Source organism: Anomalospiza imberbis, chromosome 5 (genome assembly GCF_031753505.1).
Source record: "Anomalospiza imberbis isolate Cuckoo-Finch-1a 21T00152 chromosome 5, ASM3175350v1, whole genome shotgun sequence".
Taxonomy (NCBI): Eukaryota; Metazoa; Chordata; class Aves; order Passeriformes; family Viduidae; genus Anomalospiza; species Anomalospiza imberbis.
In genome coordinates this window covers 60,141,437-60,161,878 of record NC_089685.1, presented here as the reverse complement: position 1 = coordinate 60,161,878, position 20,442 = coordinate 60,141,437, and the positions used below count along the sequence as shown (strand labels likewise).

General features: G+C 46.4%; 1 protein-coding gene across 2 annotated transcripts in view; it reads left to right on the top strand.

The window, feature by feature from the left end:
- The first annotated feature begins 4,436 nt into the window (after positions 1–4,436).
- The window catches only part of CACNG2 (calcium voltage-gated channel auxiliary subunit gamma 2), a 53,206-nt gene continuing 37,200 nt past the window's right edge, over positions 4,437–20,442 (top strand). Inside the window, exons 1-2 of one of the 2 annotated variants that reach the window (XM_068191140.1) lie at positions 4,438–5,293; positions 5,836–5,981. In XM_068191140.1, coding sequence (XP_068047241.1) covers positions 5,840–5,981 — 142 coding nt within the window. In that variant the 5' untranslated portion in view covers positions 4,438–5,293; positions 5,836–5,839. Of the gene's footprint in view, positions 5,982–20,442 lie in introns of both variants that reach the window. The other variant, XM_068191139.1, reaches the window with a different exon arrangement.

The following is a 20,442-nucleotide window of genomic DNA, read 5'->3' as shown; positions in this document are numbered from 1 at the left end:
GAGGATAAGTATGAGGCACAGCATCTGAGTGGGGAAGAGTGTCTTTAGTTTAGCATACTTATATAAATACATAGGGATAGACGGGCTGGTGGGAGGGGGAATGTTCTCACAACTTATATTCTCTGCTAGTCATATTCGGTTTGTGTGTCTGTATGTATATATGTATATATATATATATTTATATGCATATATCCTCACTGAGAGTGCTTTACCAAATACTAGAATTCCAGCTAGAATGAATTGTTAGCAGCCTGCCCTCTGTTAGAGCTAATGGGTTGCAGGTATTGATTTTTTTCTATTTCTATTGATTAGGAGGCTGCTGTACATACCAGCCTTAGCATAGCATGAAAAGAGAAAGGGAGGCAAAACAGTTCACATTGCAGCAACTCATCATGGTGGAAAATTCATCCTGTGTATCTCAGTCTTCTCCAACTATCTCTTCTGTGTAGAGAGGGAAGGCATTCCTTTTTTGCTGAAATCAACCCTCAAGGCTCATGAGAGGACACTTTTTGTTTCCCAACCATCTTCAAATATACCACTCAATGGAAGAAAAATTGTGTAAGAAAAAGGGAAAAAGGAGTCTCACATGGAAAGCACAGGAGTTGTACCTTCAAGACTCAATCTGAAACACTTATCTTGGGTACCCATAGGTACCCAGTTAATTCATAACAGCACCCAGATCCCACTAGAATCGGCACAAACACTTTCACTTTGGTGTGCTTTATGAACGTGTTCTGGATTTTTCAGTGCCTCTGCAAACTAATGAACATGTTACTTTGTAGGAGTGTTGTGAGGCTGAATGAGCCATTTGTACAAGATTTAGCTTGGAAGAGGGCATAAGTGAGAACCTGAAGGACTTCTGTATGGCAGCATTAGAATCTCATACTTGGTGCCTGCCAGAGTCCACTCCTGTCTATCACAAGAGTTTTTTAGGCACTCCCAGGGCAAAACCCACACCCATTTTGCATGGAAGTCTGCTCATTTTAATTGATAGACCTCCATACCCTGTATCTCCCTTCTTCTTTAATTTCTGGTCAAAGTGTTACTCTAGAGATGACTTTGCTGTAGTACTGATTGTCTGATGTTTAAACTGTGTTGTGGATCTTCAAATTACATCAACCTGAAGATAAGAAGAGATGCCCAGTGAGGCTTTTTCCATCTGCATTTATCTCCCTATGTCTATCATCTCCATCTCTAGCTCCTTCACCTGCAATTCTCTGGCAAAACCCACAAATCTTCTTTCCATGGCTTTCTAGTTTGTTGAACTGGTCTAAGAAAACCACCAGTGTGCAGATATGATGCAAATAATATTTCTTAAGTGCTTTGGGACCCTCTGCTTTGGATGTCAGTGATGACTGCTCTGATCACCCCACCTGCTTTTCTAACGGTACAGATATATGACTTTTTTCTTCTCCAATAGAATATCTTACATTTTAATTCTCTTTATACACTGTATCTCATTTCTCTCTTCTCAGCCCCATTGGCTTCCAGTTCTGTGATCATCACCCTAACCCCACTTTGTTTTTCCTAACATCTCCTCTGCTGGTGCATTTCCCTATTAACACCTCTGCTCTGCCTGCAAATGCAGCTGCACCAACTCTATCTCTTTTACAGCTCATTACAACAGCTCCTTCTCAGCCGCCCTCCCCAGGATGAAGATTCCTAGATCCAATTTTTATACACTATTGCTGTTTGATTTTATCCTATGTGCCAAAGAGCTCCACTGCAGCACTCAATCCACAAACACTATTCAGTCTCATTACCATCCCATGGAGTTGCTTCCGACTTTGTTCCCTTCATCTCGCTTCCTGCATCTTTCTCGTGCCCCTTTTTTTTCCTACAGCACTGCCCCTTCTCTCCACAAATAGCAGCACTCTTGGTTTGCCATTGGAAGCAGACTTCCTGTGACTCCCTGTCTCATCAGCTTCTCATTTCAAGTAATTTAAAATGTAATTTAAAATCTCTGTATTTCCTCCAGACTATTAATTTCTCTCTCCTTACTCTTCTATAGATGTCATTCTGTGTTGCACTGTTCAGAAGATGCGACTGTTGTAAAAATCGGCCACAGTGGTTTTATTCTGTATTCTTGTTTTGTATTATAATTTTTAATGATTCTTTGTAGGAAAGACGAAATCTCAGCACAGCATCTAACCACAGCACAAGCAGTCACACAGGACAGTCTGGCATTTGCATTGCCTTTGTTCCATTCTTCTCCTGTGGCATTTAGAACTGTAGAGGGATTATTGTGAATGGTCTAAGAGTATATATAAGTAGGGTAGCAGGAAGAGAATTATGTCTGGAAATTGGGAAGTGTGAAGCAGGAAGCCTTGTTTAGTTCTGATCCTGAGATGTGCTGAGCTCTCATAGGTCTGACTGCTCTTAACCAGAGATTATAGAAATTGCTACCCTGCAAATGTGTCCTTCTTACACTGGCAATTTCTTTGGGGAGAACATGCCCTTCTCTTGTTGCTGTAATACACTATTTGAGAGTACAGAGTAACTGAGGAACCAACCTTCCTTGGAAGTATGAGGTCCAGATTTCCAGAGTGGTTTTCTTGTCCACACATGAGATGTTTGTGCCTGATGGTTTTAAGTGCAAGAATAGCCAAATGAAGATTTTTCTTCTTCAGAATCTTTCAGACTCCTGGCCCAGACTTTCCATCTTTCTTTGAAGAATGAGAAGATTTGAATATTGGGGTGGGGTTGGAAAGGAACAACCACAAATAAAAAACAAAATGCTCAGAGCCCAAATAATTATTTATTCTTCCCTTATGCCTTCCTCTTCAAGGCCCTTTCCTTCTTTCAGGAGATATATAAGGGGAGGAGAGGTCCTTGGGTGATCTTTCCTAGCTTTCTGAGCTAAGAGCCTCCTGGCGCCTCCTCAACACAGGCCATCCCTGTAGAGTCATAATCTCCCACCAGCTTAGGGTGGTGCAGACTACAATATGCATCTGCCCCCTTGTTCATCCCCAGCTGTTCAGCAGCCCCAGGGTACAGAAAGAGCCCCCCCAGCTCCAGTGGCAGAGGGCAAGGCTAGGATTCCCCCAGATGAACTAGGTACTGTGTTTGTTCACAAAGAATATTTCAGTGGTCTCAACCTGCACTGTCTTTTACGACCTCTCCCTTTTTCTGCCTTCCCTAGGGCCTCTTCTGCCTGCTGGTGGTGATTTGCATATGGTTGATGCTGGACACCATGAGTGCTTGCTGGTAAACATCTCTACCTCAGTCTCAGCTGTGAGGGCAGCCTGGATTGTGCCCTCCAAATGGGGGAAATGATCAAGGGGCTGTAGGGCAGCCAGTGGCCCCTGACTGCTTGCTATAGGGCCCTTCATGTCCATGAGTCCTGGGACAGATTGTCCTGGAAGGGCAGTCCCAGTCTGCACCCAGAGAGGGAGTAGGTAGAAGAGGTAACTGGAGTTATGAAATTGCAGCATGGCTGAAGCTCTCCAACTGGTTCAACTTCCCAGCACCCCCTTCCCCTAGCACTGCTCCCCCGCATAGAGCAGCAGTGAACCTAAAGCAGATCTTCTGGTCTAATTTTTCACTGAACAATGAATCTGATCAGAGAGAAACAAAATCGGTAGCATCAAGAATTAGATTATTTCTTTTCTTCATGATTGTTGCATTAATGAGCAGCTACATGTATAGAACCAGGAGGTGACTAATGTAATTAACCTGGTGTAATGATACTGCTGAGGAAAAGAGAGAGGATTATGACATACTTAGATGTCAGTATTGCACAATTTTGTATGTGTTCACTGTACTATCGGGTTGTGTCTGACACTGAAAACTTAAGCAGTGATAGATTTCCGTCTGCATCCATTCAGCTCATGCGTCTTTCTGTGTAAAATGAGGATGTGAAAGGTGGATTGCTTTCCCAGGGTTGAGGGGGTGGAGGTATTCAATTTTGGTGGTGTCTTTCCTTAACAAAATGATACTAATTATCATAAATCGTCCTTTCTCATGAAGAATCTTCCCAAAATGTCTGCTTCTTGGAGCAGGCATTGGGATTTCAGTGAAATCCCAAAAGACAAAGTAAGAACACGGGGATCCACACAACACTGGTCAGGGGGAGGCAGAGGGACGGAAAACGAGCAAAACCAAGACATATGCAACTTGCAGCAAACCCGAGAAGAGTGAAGAGCAAGCACTTAAAAATCATAACAACAGTAATAAGAGCAGAAATACATGCTTGTTTTTAAATTACCCTTCTACGTTACATTTCACCCGCTTCCTGGGGAGACAAACGGCTGACTGAAGTTTTGTGCGGGTCCGACTGCAGTGTGCGGGTCGCACTCGCAGCTCCGGGTACCTACGGCGGGGATGCGAAGGACGCTGAGCTGGGGGGCGGCGGTGGGGGGTGGGGAAGGCGGTAAGCGAGGGAGAGCCCCAGCGCCGTCTTCCCCTGGGCTCCGCGGCAGCCGCGGGGAAGCGACCCTTGCCAGTGCCGGCAGCGGCGGGCGAGGCGCAGGGCGGGGGCAGGCTGGCCCCCCGCCCCTCGCTGCCTGCCTGCTGCCTGTGCCTGCCCGCGCAGAGCGGAGCGGGGCGGAGGAGGAGGGAGGCTGCCGCCCGCGGATGCTGGGGCGCGGGCGGCGCGGGCAGGGCGGGCGGCGCGGGCAGGGAGCTGTCCTTCAGCACCGCGGGCCGCGGAGCGCTCCGCCCGCACCGCCGCCCGGGGAGCTGTCCTGCAGCACCGGCGGCCCGGGAGCGCTCCGCCCGCCCCGCCGCCCAGGGAGCTGTCCTGCAGCACCGCCGGCCAGCGCCGACACCAACACCGCCGCCGCCGCTGCCGCCGCCGCGGGGGAGCCGTCCAGCGCCGCGCCGCCAACGCCGCCGCCGCCGCCGGCTTGATGCAGTAGCGGGGCCCGGGAGTCGCCGGGGGCCGCCGCGGGGCACGGGGTGCCGCAGCCGGGCTCCGCTCCGCGCCCCCCGCCCGGGAGGGGCGCCGTGCCTGTCCCCCTCCTCCCCCTCCCCAACCCCCACTTCCAGGAGCCCCCCTCTCTCCTCGCCCACCTCCGCCGGGAGCGAGCGCCGCGGCTGTGCGGAAAAGCCATGGGAGGCAAGACCTCGGCACCTGTTCAGCTGAAATCAAGGGCTTACAGTATACTGGGCACTCTGGCTTGGTGATAGGAGCGAGCAAAAGGAAGGAGAAGCAAGCAAGAAAAAGTGAGAGAGGATTGGAGCGACTGCCGCTGCCGGGAAAAAAAAAAAAAAATAAAAACCCAAGGAAGATAACTGGGAAGGAAAAGGATTTTCATGGCGCAGGCTGCAGAGCTAAGCAAGAAGACTGAAGGTTGCATCTCTGCTCTTACAGTCTCTAACTGTCTAGGTCCAGATAATGAGAGATTGTGTTGAGGATGCTGCTGCTGCTCCCCTGTTCACTGTGGAAGCCATCTCCAAATTAGCCATTACATATGGAAACTGGAGACCAGAATTTTAGAAAAAGGGATTAAGGCGTCTCATTTTGGGGGGGGTTCTCTCTTTATTTGTTTGGTTTTTCTTGGTTCTTTTCTCTCTTCTTTTTTTCTTTTTCCTTTTTTCTTTTTTTATATTTCAACCGGAACGTTTCCGATTTAAAAGGCAAGCCTCTTCCCGTGTGGTCTTTCTAATTTACACTCTTTTCCGTGGGCTTTCTTACCTCCCTTTTTTGATATCTATCTCTCTCTCTATACCCATTATATTATTAGTCGGAATTATTATTCTTTTATTTTATTAAACACACACACCCCAAGAATCAGAAGGCGGTTGGGTATTTGTATAATGAAGAATTATGGGGCTCTTTGACAGAGGTGTTCAGATGCTTTTAACCACCGTTGGTGCTTTCGCTGCCTTCAGCCTGATGACCATAGCTGTGGGGACCGACTACTGGCTTTACTCCAGAGGGGTTTGCAAGACTAAAACTGTCAGTGAGAACGAAACCAGCAAAAAGAACGAGGAAGTCATGACCCATTCTGGATTATGGAGAACCTGCTGCCTAGAAGGTATTTGATTCTGGACCTCCACACCCCCCCACCCCTTCCTCTCCCACCACCCCACGTTTCTTCCTCCTCCCCCCAATAAATCCCTCCACATTCCACCATTTTCTCACTTCATTCCTTTCGCGGTGGATTGAGACTGGTGGGCTCAGTTACTAAGAGCACAGAGGCAAGAAGACAGGCAAAACATTCACTGTTCTGTTCCCTTCTCCTTCTTCTTTCCCACCCTCCCCGCTCCCACCTTCTCCAAAAATTCACTTCCTTCCTCCAACTCGAATAGTGTGTGTGTTACAAAACCACTGAGAGGTCCTTTCAAAAAGCAACTGTGCAGTCTGCCTGTCTTCAGCTTGTTTGTATTGCCTGGGTAAGCAATGCCAAAATGCTGTGTTATTGCTGTGCTCTGGCTGCAACCAGAGAGTGAAATAATTGCTCTCTTTGCAAATGCCTTATTTGCAAAGACAAGGCTGTGAGTGAGGGGCAATGTGGGGAGGAGGTGATTGCAAAGCACTTTGGATGCAATTTATTTCACTTTAGGAAGGAAGAAGAGAGAAAGGGAAGCAACTGTGTAATGTCCAAAATGTCTCATACAGAATGATACCAGTCATCTCAAACAGAGTTGAGAGCATTTTGTAATGTCTGTAGGCAACCACATCTCACTGGGCTGGATGCAGAGGGGTCTAGTTGGCCGCTGACTGGTTTGGTTTGGGGCTGGGATTCTTCCCCAGTTTGTTTGTTGTTGGGCGGTGGGTTTTGTTTGGGGTTGGTTTAGGGGTTTGTATTTTTTTTTATAAGGTTTATGGTAAAGGGATAAAATAAACAAGTCTCTGAATGGAGAAATCAGCTGAAGTCTGATGTGGTGAAACGGAACAGCAACTCAGTGACATGTCTGATGACAGAAGAGACACCACTGCAGCCAACTTCTGGAATAAGACGTCCTAAAGGGAGAGGGAAAGAAAAGAGGGGCCAGTGATTCGCTTTTAAATATGTGTTGCTGAGTACTGCTATTGGCGTATGTGTGGGCTGGGAGGTGGTCTTCAGCCTGTGCTGGAGGGAGAGGGGCAACCGATGCAAATGCATGGTTTATGTTACACACGTAGTGAGAAGAGAGTGAGAGAACAGGAGTGCGCATTACAGCCCGTTGTGAAAGCCCTGTTTGTGAATCAGCTCCCAGCTGGACGGTGGGCTGCCAGGGGTTCATGGACATCCAGGGATAAGATCAGTGCTGCCGGTGTCCACCGAAGCTGGGGTGTGCCTGGAGCTCCCTGTCGGGAGAGAACGGCAAATGGGTACCGTAGAAATGATTTTCTAACCTGGCACTGGGAGATGGAAGGCAGGGGGAAGGGTGAAATAAACTCTGTATGTTTTGATGTCTCAACAAAGAAAGCTAAAGCTGCTGTTTGGAAATGGTTGTGTCCAGGAAGAAGCGTGAACTCCCCCCCCCCCCCCCCCCACCCCCGTTCTTGGTGCAAATGGTTGAGTGATGGCTGGACATGTTTTGAATAGCTAAGTGACTTCATTGAGCGATGGTCTATTTGACGCATACTGCATTTAGTGCCCTTTGTCAACCCAAACTGCTGCCTTTTAACATATCCTGCAGAGGAGCTCTATGCTGAATACTATATGCTGTATCCACGCCAGAAAATCAATAGCAGTAAATTAATGGGGGATGTTTTAAACACACTTGCTCACACACACAGATTTTCTGCAAATAGATAAATACATGGAGGTATATATTAATAAAAAATGAAAAGCCTTTCACACAGATATTCATTACAACCAAGGAAGGAGACATCTCCTTAATTAAAAATTAATGAGAGAGAGAAGGGGGAAAAAAAAAGCCCAAATGCAAAGCCATGCAGGGAAGAGAGGCTGCAGGGATGAACTCCCTTCCTGAGCCATGTCCCCAAGCTGGAGGGCGGAGGGAGGCTGGGGTTGCGATAGAAGGTATGAGGACCCCAGCCAGGAGAGGCAGTGAATTCAGATCATGTCTATCTGCCCACAGAGCCATACCCAGAGGGACGCGGTCTGAGGGGGAGGAGGAAGGGGCGGGTGAGGTTTGTCAGATTGGAGGAGCTTGGGGCTCCTTCTCCTTTACATCTGACAGGACCCCACAGGCGCTGTTGAGAAGTGGCTTGCATGGCAAAAGAATGTGCCAGGATGCTTCCAATTAAAAGCTTTGAAGTGCCCCCAGCTCCCACAATGTTGTGCTGCCAGCCTAGGTCCCCTGCCCTCCCTGCTGATGCTCTCCAGTGGGGCTAAAACCATAGCCCTGCATGACCAGCATGAAATTCAGCCTGAGTACAACCTGCAATGGCCCTGGCAGGGTGCTCTCACTCACCCCACATGCGTGAGGGTTGGGCTGACCCAATCTCCCAGCCCCCGTATGCTGGACAGCAGCAGGAAATGGGGTAGAAGGGTGCAATGCACCACAGGGGAGCTGAGCCCAGCTCTCAGTGCCTCACCTGAGGGCACAGGTTGCACTAAAACTTGGATGAAGACTTGGTTGCAAGAGCATCTCAGCAGAAGGCAAAACCATCCCCATGGGCACACACTGAGCAGGGCCTGAGCATGGACTTGCCTCGTGAGGTGGCACAGCATAGGTTTGGCACTGCCACTGCTGAGATGCCTCTGTTTGGCTTCCCGCAGCCCCACAGCCTGCATGGGGTGGTGTCTGGCACTCCCTTGGTCCCAGGACAGCCCAGCCAAATATCCCCACCGGCCCTTGGATGGCAGGGCTCTTACTGTCATGTCTGATCAACTTAGTGTGGAGGGGATATCTTCTTTCTTGTCAAAAGGAATCAGAACAGTGTCCCTGGTTGATTCCCTCTCCCTGGTGAAAGCTTCCTGCTGGTGAACAGGAGAGAGAAGGATGCAGCAAAGGCTCCTCTCCCCCGTGATATATAGAGTGGGTAGATTTATGGAGGGAAGAGCTTGGTCCCAAGAGGCTGTAAAAAGGACAAAAACCTTGGGTCTGTGCACAGCCTGCCCACGGTGTGGCAGAGGCTCCTGATAAAGGATGTGAGGCAGACACTCTTCTCCCTCGGGCAGATGTCAGGGCAGGTCTATAGGGTGAGGGGAGGTAGTGCAGAGGAGGGCAGGAGGCTTTGTAACAAGAAAATAATCAAAGAAGGAGTTCAAACTGCCATCTGCTACTGGTAGGAAGCCTCTGATAATGTTGCCTTCATTTCTGGAAACGTGGAGGAACGCTGGCATTAGTCAACACTGTAGGCTGTCAGGGATGGTGGACACCTCATGTTCAAGTTATCATACTAAATTGTCTCTTCTCTTCTTGGCCAAGAGATCCAGTAGCAAAAATGGATGTGAGTACTTATCTTGGGCTGTATGCACAGATACATTGTTGTCAGAATTGCAAGCTCCTCTTGGATAATTTGGTCCCCAGGCTTTCAATTGTTAGGTTTCCCTCTCTTCAGTCATTCTATTCCCTACAATGGACTTTCAGTCAGCACTTTCATATCTTTGTATTACTTCAAAGAAGAGTGTAATTTGGAAGTTCCTCCTCTACTGGGATTTCTTTTCCCCCTTTCTTGTGTCCTACAGTGAGCCCCTGCTTCGTGGTGCAACTCAAGCAGACAGGTGGTGTCAGTTCACATTACTACAGATCATGCTTCTGATTTTTTCCCTAATCTTCTTCCAGATGATTCTCTCTCAGACTTTGGGGTTGCCCAAATATGTCTCTGGACCATTCAAAAGTCTCTGCCCTTCAAGAAAAATGTTTTTTCTCAGCCCTTTAGCTGTATAGGCACAAAACACACACGAACACTGAACAATTGAGATCTGCAAGCTCATGCCCCACATGGATGCTGCACCTCTTACAAATTCGAAATGGCTGCAGATATTCCAGCCTAATTCCTTCTTGGCACTGAATGTTTTAAAACCACTTTTTATTATGAGTGATGCCTTGTCTAATTCTTTCATTAGCTCCTGTAGATCTCCTACAGGATCTCAAAAAGTGAGGGACGATGCTTTATCAGGGTCTTATGAAGCAAGCAAATGAAATGTATTTCGTATCTGTAGGTTATTGGTTTTGTCATGTTGTCATTATTATTAAGAAACTGATAGGTCTGGGAGGCTTTTGTATTGAGAAGGCGGGAGAGAAGAGTCCAGGGCAGGCAGGCATGAGTGATGCACATGGGGTTAGACATCCCTGTAGATCTGACTGGTGTGAAGGCAAGTAATTGAATGGATGTTGGTGGAGAAAATAATTCCTGCCTAGAGACCCTTCCCAAGGAGAATTAATGAGCTGATATGTTCCCTTTCCAGCTTGTTATATCTGAACAGTGCATGAGAGCTAAGTGCAGATTCACTGTTTGCAAAAATGAAGAGCTGACAGCAAAGTGAGGCAGGGCACAGGCACTGGACAAGCTTCTGCCAGACGATTCTGGCGCTGCGTTTCTTCCTCTCACTGCCTTCTCCCACTGCTATTTGTTCCTGGTGCACCTCTTTCCTTTCACATCCACTTTATATGCAGGGTTTTTTTTTCCCTGTTTCCCCTCTTACCTTTCATGATTTTATTTCTTTCAGCTGTTGTTTCCTGTCAGTGTCCCTAGTTTTGCTCACAGAATTGCCTGCCGTCCTACTTCCAAGGAAAACACAAATCTACAAAGGGTCTTTTCCTTTCATCCTTGCTGACCTAATCCAGGTCCTTATCTGAAAATTCAGTGGGTGTAGAGTAGATTAAATCAGGGTCTCCGTGTCTTCACAGCTCAGGACCAGGAGCATCATAGCCCAGCCATGAGATGCAGCAGGAGGAAATGACCAGGCACAGAGCTGATTGTTGCTAGCATTGCATCTGCCAGGGAAAAAAATGATTCAGAGCTGGACAGGCCTTGGGTAAAGAAGACAAAATATTTTTAAAAGGGGGGTGGCAAATGGTGAAGAAGAATTACTTAGTATCCCAGACTTGGGTAGCTTTGGTTCTCCTTTCAGCTTAAATTCACACCTGATTGAAGTCACAGAGAAGGCAGGGATTTGAGGGGTTGAGACCTGCAAGCTCAGCTCCTTTGTAGGATTTGAGAAGGAAATGCTGTTCCTCACTAGTGAGTTGCTACTAAAGACTTCTAAATTGCTTTTAAATTATGAATCTTCCTGCTGACAGAGAAAGAGGAATGGGTTAATACTGTCCTGAAATGCACCAGAAATTGCCTTGCTGAAAAGAGTGAGAGTGAAATGCAGTGGGAGGGACATGGAGGTTCAGTGTGGCAGCAGTAATGTATAAAGAAATTACACAGAGATAGAACAAATGTCTCTTTGCCAGGGAGACCAGGAGCTATTCCTATCTAATGCTTCCCTTTTAACCCATCCCTTTCCCCATGCAGTGTTCTGAGCCCCCATCTCACTTGGTTGCGGTTTGGTATGATCTAAGCAAGAGTTTTCGGGGAGGAGAACCACTGAGGTTTGACAGCAGAATCTCCATATTTATTTAATTTAAAAGCAGTAGCGAGGCGGTTGCCGGGGGGAGCAGGGAACATTTCAGGCTCTCAGATGGCTCTGCCCCCTGCCTCTGTTTTAAGAGCAGATTCCCAATCAAGCATACCCGGTTTATCCCAGGGGGAGCCCTCGCTGCTCCATTCTGCGCTGCTTCTCCCTTCCATATCGCACTCGTTGTCAGGGGATGTGCTCCTGCCTTCCTTTCACGGGCACAAAACCTTCCCGCTTGCAGGGGGCTCTCAAGGAGAGAAGGGGGCTGCTGCCGGAGGAATGGGTTACAGCAGGGTTCCTTCTTCATGTCCTCCCTGCTCAGCCCCCAATCCAAGGCAGCAGCCACCCAGTTAGGCAGCCACTGATTAGGCATATGCAGAACGTAATGTAAATACAATACACCTAAAAGTTATTTTTCCCTTGCCTATATAACCCCAGCTTTTTCCTCACCCTCCATCTTTGACTCATTCTATCCATCTCCATTTTAATTTGTTCTCGTTTCCCTCCCCTGTTTTTCCTCTTTATTTTTCCCTTTCATCTTTTTGTCTCTTCTGTGCTTTCTCTCAAAAGCATCTTTTCCTTCATTATTTCTCTTGTTTGTCTCCAAGTTCTCTGAGGCCCATCCCCCTTGCTCTTTTCTCTATTACCTTGTCCTTGCTCCTCTCCGTCCCCTTTGCTCCTGCTGTCGCATTTCTCTATCCTCTTTCCTCTTCTCCCTGCCGTCATTTACCCCTGTCTTTACCCCATCTTACATGTAGTCATTCCCTCCAGGTAAAGGACCCCATTCTTTTGGAGCTGTGCTGCCTGTGTGCTCTAAATAAACATTGTTCCAACCTCTTTCTGGCTGTCACCTTCCTCCTTTCTCCAGCCAGTGCCCCCTCCTCAAAGCAGTGTATGACACCAGTTGCTGTCACTGTCTCCTCTTACTAGCAGCCCAGCTACCTCTGAGGGGGGTGAGACCCAAGCCCCTCCCTCTGCTCCCTTCATGGCTCACTGCCTGTGGTCAAGCTAACCTCCCTCCACTTTGCTCCCTCCAACCTCCCATGGCCGGAGGGCTCACTGGCAGCTCAGCTGATGAGCTGGCTCATCTGCGTGCAGCCAGCAACTGGGCTGGAAGGAGCTCATGGCAGCCCTAAATGCCCTCCCTGGCAACCCTCAGACATGGATCAGGCCACGATCCAAATGGAAAATAGGGGTCTTTCAAGCCATAACCCTGGGGCAGTTGTTGTGCACTACAGTGAGGGAACTCTGGTTGTCAGGGAGAAGAGTCTCAGCGAGCAGTCGTCCTTTTTGTACTGTTTTCAGGGGAATTATTTTCTCTGAGATTCTCAGGAATACCTAAAGTGGGGAGGTGAATGGGGCTGAGGGCTCCAAGCCCCATGGTTGCCTGAACGAACCTCAGTGAGGAGGGGCAGAGAGTGTCACTGGCTGGTGAAAAAAGGGGGACTGGGTACCATGCAGGGCTCTACATGAACCGTGGTGACTCACTGGGTGCCAGAAACGGGGACACTGCTGTTAATGGTCTATTGCAGCACATGGCTGCAGACAGAAAACCCACCACCCAAGCATAAGGAGTAAAGCAAAGGGGACAGCAGAAAGTGCAGAAGAAAGGGCCATCCAAGGGTGGGGTGTTGCAAAGTCAGAATAGGTTTCATAAAAGGGGGACAGGGACAAGGAAGAGTAGGAAAGACTGTGTATGAAGGCTAGGCATGTTTGCCTGGAAAAGGAGGTGAATGAGAGGGAAAGTGATTGGATTGTGTTGAATAATGAATGGGTAAAAGAAGGTGGATCAGTAGCTCTTGATTTCCCCATTTTGTAACACACAGACAAGAAGACCTGACATGAGTCACAGGAGACCCAGTTAAAGCTTTCTCATTTGATGCATATCAGGGCTGTGGAGCTCACTGCCACTGGAGCTCTCATGGCCAAGATTTTAACAACATTTAGCAAGCAAGTGGGCATTTACGACAGAGTTCACGAAAATTAAGCATCCTCCTAATGGATGTGAACAGCATTTTGGGTGTTTTGTAATTCAGCAATTAAGCCAGTCGCCATAAAAACTAGGATAACATTTCACAAGGGCAGTCTATCCCCTATCTGACTGCCATGTGGTTCTTGCCTCTTCCCTGAAACATTTGTCAGGGATTAAACAGAGCTCAGATTTACTTAGTCTGGCATTTCTTTTGTTTCTAGATGCTATGCTGTGCAGTTGCAATGTAAGATGCAAACTAGGCCTGCATTTCTGCTGGTGTCAATGACTGCCCTAATTTGACAAATTAACAGTGAGTTTAGGTATTTCTATCATATTCTGCTAGGAAGGATCTGGGATAGAGAGCAATTAAGAGCACATGGAATTAAGTGGAGTCCTTTTTCTTCACACCCCAGCGTATAAAGTAAGTAGTTGGCAATGAAGGTACTATATATGTGCAAAGAATTATTATTGTTGAAGTCCCTGTTTCCCAGAAAGCAATAGGCTTTGGGTCTCTTTGATGCTATCACAACTAAATTAGAAACAGGGTTGTCTCTTTCCTCTTGTATCTGTGGAAATGATTACTGCACTGGCATCTGATGACGTGCAGTACTGTAGTGTTTCTATGCACAAGAGATGGAGGCCCAATTCTCCCCTCGTTGCTCTGATGTAACCTCAGTGACTCGGATGGAGCCATGCTGCTTACGCTGGCTGTGTAGGCAAGGGGAGAGCGAGGCTGAGGAAGGGCTGTGCGTGCTTTAAACATCCATGGCCCCAAGGTCACCGCGTGTCCCCACTCCGCCAGTGACGTACCCAACAAACCAGGGGCTAAATTCACTTCTAGTGTGAGTGGGTGCGACAGCCCTAAAGGTAATGAGATTCTGCATTTATTTATGCCAGCTGTTCACCAAGTCCAGCAATTCCTTTTTTAACTATTCCCATTTTCATCATCTTTCATGCTCATTAGGAAAATTCAAGTTGGCTGCTCTTCCTGTGGGGCAAAAATTCTCATACAGATTCCTCACCTTGGATGGCTGAGTGTATAAAATGGCAGAGGTAACCATGAACTTGCTCGTATTCATGTTTCTCTTTCTCTTCTTTCTGCATTTCTATCTTTATCTGAATCTCTCTTTTTAATTGACAGCTTTCTGTCTCCCAGACCCATTTATTCTCTTTGTGTGACAGAAAAGCTCTCCCATAAAATTCCAAACTACTCAATCAGAGTTTTCATACCAAGCCAGGCAGGACAGGTGAAATCCACTTCTGTTTCTGTAGCACAGGTGACTAAAGTATTTATACTAGCTTCCTGTCAAATCTATGACTCCCCAGAGAAGCATATAGACTTTATCCCTGCACTTCCTATTCCCCCAGAGCATATACTCCTATCTTCTAGCTGTGAAAAACAGAAAATAAGGATGGTATACAAAAACTTGAGAATGCAATGTCATCCTATTCATGGGTAGGGATTTTTCTGATGTGTGTTTTTGCTAGAAGCAAACACCTATAAATTTCTGATTTAGCTTGTTGTATAAAGAATACATTCTGTCAAATAAAGAATAACACTATCCACCTCCGTTCCTTGGATTTTCTATCTCTTTCTGATTTTTCTTTTCCTATTTCTCAGTTTTCATTCTCCTTCTGAACATGATATTTTTTTTTAGTGCTGGTTTTATTTTTCTCCTCCCACTCCTTCATAACAACATTTCATTCTTAAATTTGCTATCACTCAGGGAACTTCTCTCTTTCTTCAGGTCTTGTTTATATCACTAGTGTAGCTGCAGTGAGATGGATCATGCTTGAACACTGAATATTTCCCAGGTTTATGGTTGTGTTCATTCAGTATCACAGATCACTGTGAATCAAATGACTTTTCATCCAACCCTACTTGCTGACTTCTGCAACCTTACTGTGACCTGTCCATTGTAAACAATAAATTTCTGAGAACCTGTTCCTGGAGCTTTATCTCCTCCTGAGAATGTTGCATAATATTTTTATTTCTTAGTTCAATTTTTTTCACCCTTGGTTTTCATTTTTCTTCACTCTCTTCATCATTCTTCTTCAGAATTCACTGTTTCTTCTTCTCTTCCCTTTTTCTCCACATCATCTCCCATGTCTGCATTTTTCTCCCACAGTTCTAACCCCTGATGACATTTCTGCTCTTCCCTTTACATTTCTAGCCCAGAGTCCTGGGTAGGAACGAGTCCCCTTGATCCCATCCCATTCAGCCTCTTTGGAGAGGTGGTGGAAGAGGACTCACAACTAAGTCTGTTCAAATGTGCATGTGTGCACATGTGCACATGTGCATCTCCTTTCAGATATGATTGGTATGAAAGATTGGTGGTTGAGATGAAGTGGTTTGATTTTGACTTTTGCCTTTCAGACAGCCATGAAGAGCCATTCCCAAATGTAGATGCCCCCCAGAATTGCCTTTAGAGTACAGGGTCCCAATGGACTGATCATCAAGAATTTCTGTTGCTTTGTTTTAGATCCAAGCATTGTCCTTTTCCTTAGGCTGAGGGTCATGGGTTTTTGAAGGGCAGTGGCAGAACCATGAAAGAAGGCATTTTTCTCTTGCTCATTTTTGAGTGAGGAGTGAATGAACTGCGATAAATATTTTTCTGTATATAACTAGAGCTGTCTCAAAGAAGTGGCAGAGGAAACAGATGGCAGAGGCCCTTTATAGGCAGCTGCTGTTGTCTCTTAAGGTGTCACCATCGCAAGAAAAGTGGTTGTAATTGGGGAGCTTCAAGATCAGTAGTGCCTGAAAGGACTTGAGCAGAAAAGAATGTCATCCTGCCTGAAGGCAGGGGGGAGGGAGATGGAAATCAAATATTCAGAGACAAAAAGTACAGGGAATAGGCTGGAGACTATGAAGTTTTACTGAATTTCACTACCACAGGGGATGGATGGTTTCCCTGTGTTTGGGAATTCCTAGTTGGCCACAGACAGTAGGAACATTGTAAGCAGTGTGAAGAGCTGGTTTAGTGTATTTTGGGGACAGCAAGAGGGGCCAGTGTCCAGTGGAAATAACTGAGTGAGAGACTAAGATCTCCAATGCACTGTGGAAATGCAGTTGGGAAGGAGTGAGGAAAGGTCCAGGAATAGCTATCTCCAGGTCTTTTCTCCTCCAATTGCTTCCGAGCACTACTGCAGTGCATGCTTTTGGTATGGGGGATGCTACAGAAGCTTCTGTCCCAGATATTCCTCAAAATACTGCCTGGAGCCCTATGATCTCAGTGTATACAGCACAGAGAGAAATTGTAGGTTGACTTGTGAAATAACAGAAGTGGAGACATGTAGCTGCTCCCTAAAGAAATAACCAGGCTTTGGTTCTTTCATATCTTCCAGGCTTGGGGAGATTGCACAATGGGCTAGACCTCTACGTCTTCCAGACATGGGGTTGTTTTAATCTCTCCTGCTGCCCATGTGTCTCCAAAAGTAGGAGCCATGTAATTCTTTCAAGAAAGAGAAAATACCCAAAAAAAGTTCAACGGGAGAACTTGGGAGGAAGTCTGGGAGGATGATAGGGTCTCTCATGAAGTGCAAGGATTTGGGGTAACAGAGCAGCTGTGAAAAGGCTTGCTGCTGGAGATAACTGGAGCTCAGCATTGCACAGTGTCCTTTAGCTGAGGATTCCATTGGAACTGTACTCAATAGCCTCAAAGGGAGCAACTGCCAAGAGTAGAGCAGAGCAGTGCAGCTGCTTTGCTGTTGAGAAAGGGAGCAAAACAGAAAATGTCTACTCTGCTGAGTGAACTGCAGTGCAAACAGCAGCACAGCACAGAAAAATGCATGGGACTGACAATTTTCTAAATTTTGGGTGAGCACCTAATCATTGCACAACTCTTTCTCAATCATAGTTCTGTTCTTCCCCTCTTCATCCATCACTTTGTCCATCTGTTCACAGGAAAGCATAACTCAGAAAGGCCAAGAATGACTTTCCAGGAATTAATACAAGGGGCTGTCTAAGATCACAGGAGAAAGGTGTTTTTCTGTGCGCTGCATCATTACAGCTTGGCCCACATTTACAGGAACAGTGAGGGGGAAAGCATTCAGAGCAAAGCAAGACTGTGAGAAAGAGCATTGTGACAATATAAAGGCACCAGGACCAGGGAGGACTTTTATTCTTCTGCAGAAACTGAAGGGTTGGGTTGTTTCTGGGAATAAACTGACTCAGCTGTGGAGGAAAGGGTCTCTGCATGCTGGAAATGGAGGGACATTTGGGGATGGAAGGGTCTGTGACAGCTGGGAAGCACTGCTGGCCAGAAGGAAACATTAAGCAAGAGAGGACACAGGACTTGGCCACAGCATGACAAGGGAAGGTGGTAATAGGAATGCAGTGTGAGTGCTGGAAGGAGATAATTGAGATACATGGTCTGAAAGAGGAATATGAGTCAGAAGAAATCTTGGGACTCAGAGGTAGGAGAGGTTTGAATTGCTGAGAAAAGCAGGAGTATCAGCTGGAGCTGATGGATGGAGAGACAGACCTCCTCATCCATCTTCTCTGAATAGTGGAATGGGATGGATTTTCACCTGCTGATGCCAACATCTACCACCACTAATGGCGCTCCCTCTCGCTCCTTCCAGCCGTGGTCCATGGGAGAAAAAAGGGCTCAGACATAGAAAGAGTGGGCAGGATTAATCACATAGACCAACCAGTCTTGGATCTCCAGCAATTTGGAAAGTGTGACCAGTGGTTTTGGCTCCATGCAGTGAAGTTGAAAAAGGAAAGAAGCAAACTAGTTGGAGCATGAACTTTAGACTTGACTTGGTGATGCCAAGAAAGGCAGGCATGGCCACCTCATATATGGAGGCTCTCTGCTGGTCTCATAGTTGGAAGCACATGAATTTGTTCTCCTTCTGGAGTGTTTGGGTACAGTTTTCATGGCAAAGATTAGCTAGGTTATCTTTGGTAAAGCATAGGAACCAACTCTTAATGCTCCTCTCCTTCTGCTGTTCTTTGGTGGAGATTTTCTGAGAATTTTACATTTTCTTGCCACTGTGCCATTGCAGCTGCACAAAAAATGCTTTTCATAGGGTGGAAACACCTTTATGCTAGGCACTGTGCATACACAAAACTGTTGTCCCTACATCAAAGAAGTGACACTCTAAGATGACAAATGACATACGAAAGGCAGCAAAGCAGAAGACAGCAAAAGTGTACAACTTGTTTCTGTGTTGTTGCTTTTGACATCACTAAGAGGGTATTACACCTGGAACTGACTTCATCTCCTTCTCCAGGCAGAGCAGAATGCAGAACAGGCCCTGTCTGTCCAGCACCAGGCAGTGCCAGGAGGAGATTCCCAAGTAACTCTAAGCAAGCTAGCTTAGCTATTTCAAGTTCTAATGGCTACTCAAGCATGGTGCCCTTCACAGGCAAATTAGCTGTGCATCTGAGAGCCGTCAGGATGCAGTGCTTACTCAGGTGTGCAGATTCCAAAACCCATGCAAGGTCACATTCCACTGTGCCATGGGGACTTGTACTAAGAGCCTCTCTCAGTTCTCAGTCCAAATCGAATTCCAGTATCCCCAGAGAGGCATGCCTAAGTGACTGGAGGGGTTTTCCTCCATGCTTGATAACCACAGGTGGTCTGAAAGAAATGGATGATCCTATCTCATTCTGTTCCTATGGGAGGTGCATTGTGTTATTTGGGGTTCTGAAAAGGAGCTTGGCCCAGACATGTGTGCAAGTGCTTGAGAAATCATAAGCCAGAAGATGCCATCACAACTGGATTTCTCCTTTGCAGTTTTAGCAGGCAGGGCTGAAGGACACAGAGACTAATCTCCATGTGACCTGCAGATCCTGTCCTTTCACATGAGGGCTGAAGCTTGCTGAAGAGGCAATGCTGGAATGCTTTTGCCCATGTGGTATCTGCCCTGGGGACACACAGCCACTTCTGTCTCTAGGGTTGTCACTTACCAGAGAAAAATTCATTGGATTCATGACAAAACTGCAGGATTTACCAGCAAAGAAATAGTTTGTTCTCAAAATAAATAAAATCTGATCTGGAGGTGGTGATTTACTCAGACACCCAAGAGATCACTTATTTTGAGTATCTTGTTTAATTCTCACTGAGACTGCTAGTTTTGTCAATCTACATCTTAGTTTTCTCAGGGAAAAAAAAATACATGGTATTACAGGGCTTCTTCCTGTAACAAAAATGAAGGAAAATACTCAAGGAGAGGAAAGCTCCATGCTCATCACTTCACTGAGCTGCACCACAGGAGGGACAGTGGTGAAACCCACATTCAAATAAATTCTTAAGACCTATTTGAAGCTCTTCTCTTCCTTGGGATCCACATGAAGAATTAGATCTCTGCAACAGATACACAGTCAGTAGCTTTTCCTAATAATGAACTAATCAGAAAGACTAAAAATAGGCTGCACTGGAACATCAGTTCAGCCATTTGGAATGTAGAGCAAATGGCACTGAATGTGTTTAATGAAGTGAAAGAGCTTTGTTTTTAATCACTGAACTATTGATAAATTGTTGATAGGTGATCAAATGTGGACTATGCTTACAAGTGTTGTGACTTTTTGAACCTGCCAAGACCCTCTTGAGCCACTCTTGATCCTTTCACTGCTAATGTAATAGGACTTCCTGCCCTTTTCAGGACCTAAAATAACTGTAACGTTATCTTTTTTTTTTTTTCTGGGTAACAAACATCTAGCCTCTGGGCCAGTGATCAATTTTCAAGACTAAATGTTCATAGTTGTACAAAATCAGACCCTGGGAACTGGGTCGGATATGTGAGAGAAGATGACAAGATGGGAGGCAGATCAGTTCACATCTCTACATGCTGTTATCAGGATAACACCAAGGCATTAGATTAGGAGGATGGGGAGAGTGGATGAGGGAGAATCTGTTTTTTAATTGTACAGCAGCAAAAAATGAGTGGGGAATCAGCAGAGACCCTACGGCAAGGGAAGATTTAATTTCCATGCAGGGAAGGAAGTGAGCTGGATCATCATGGGTGTTAAACCAAAGGAAGTAAGGGAAACTGAGGCTCTAATAGGAAATTTAGGTCTGTTGTAAGGTTTGAGAGAATACTATTGAA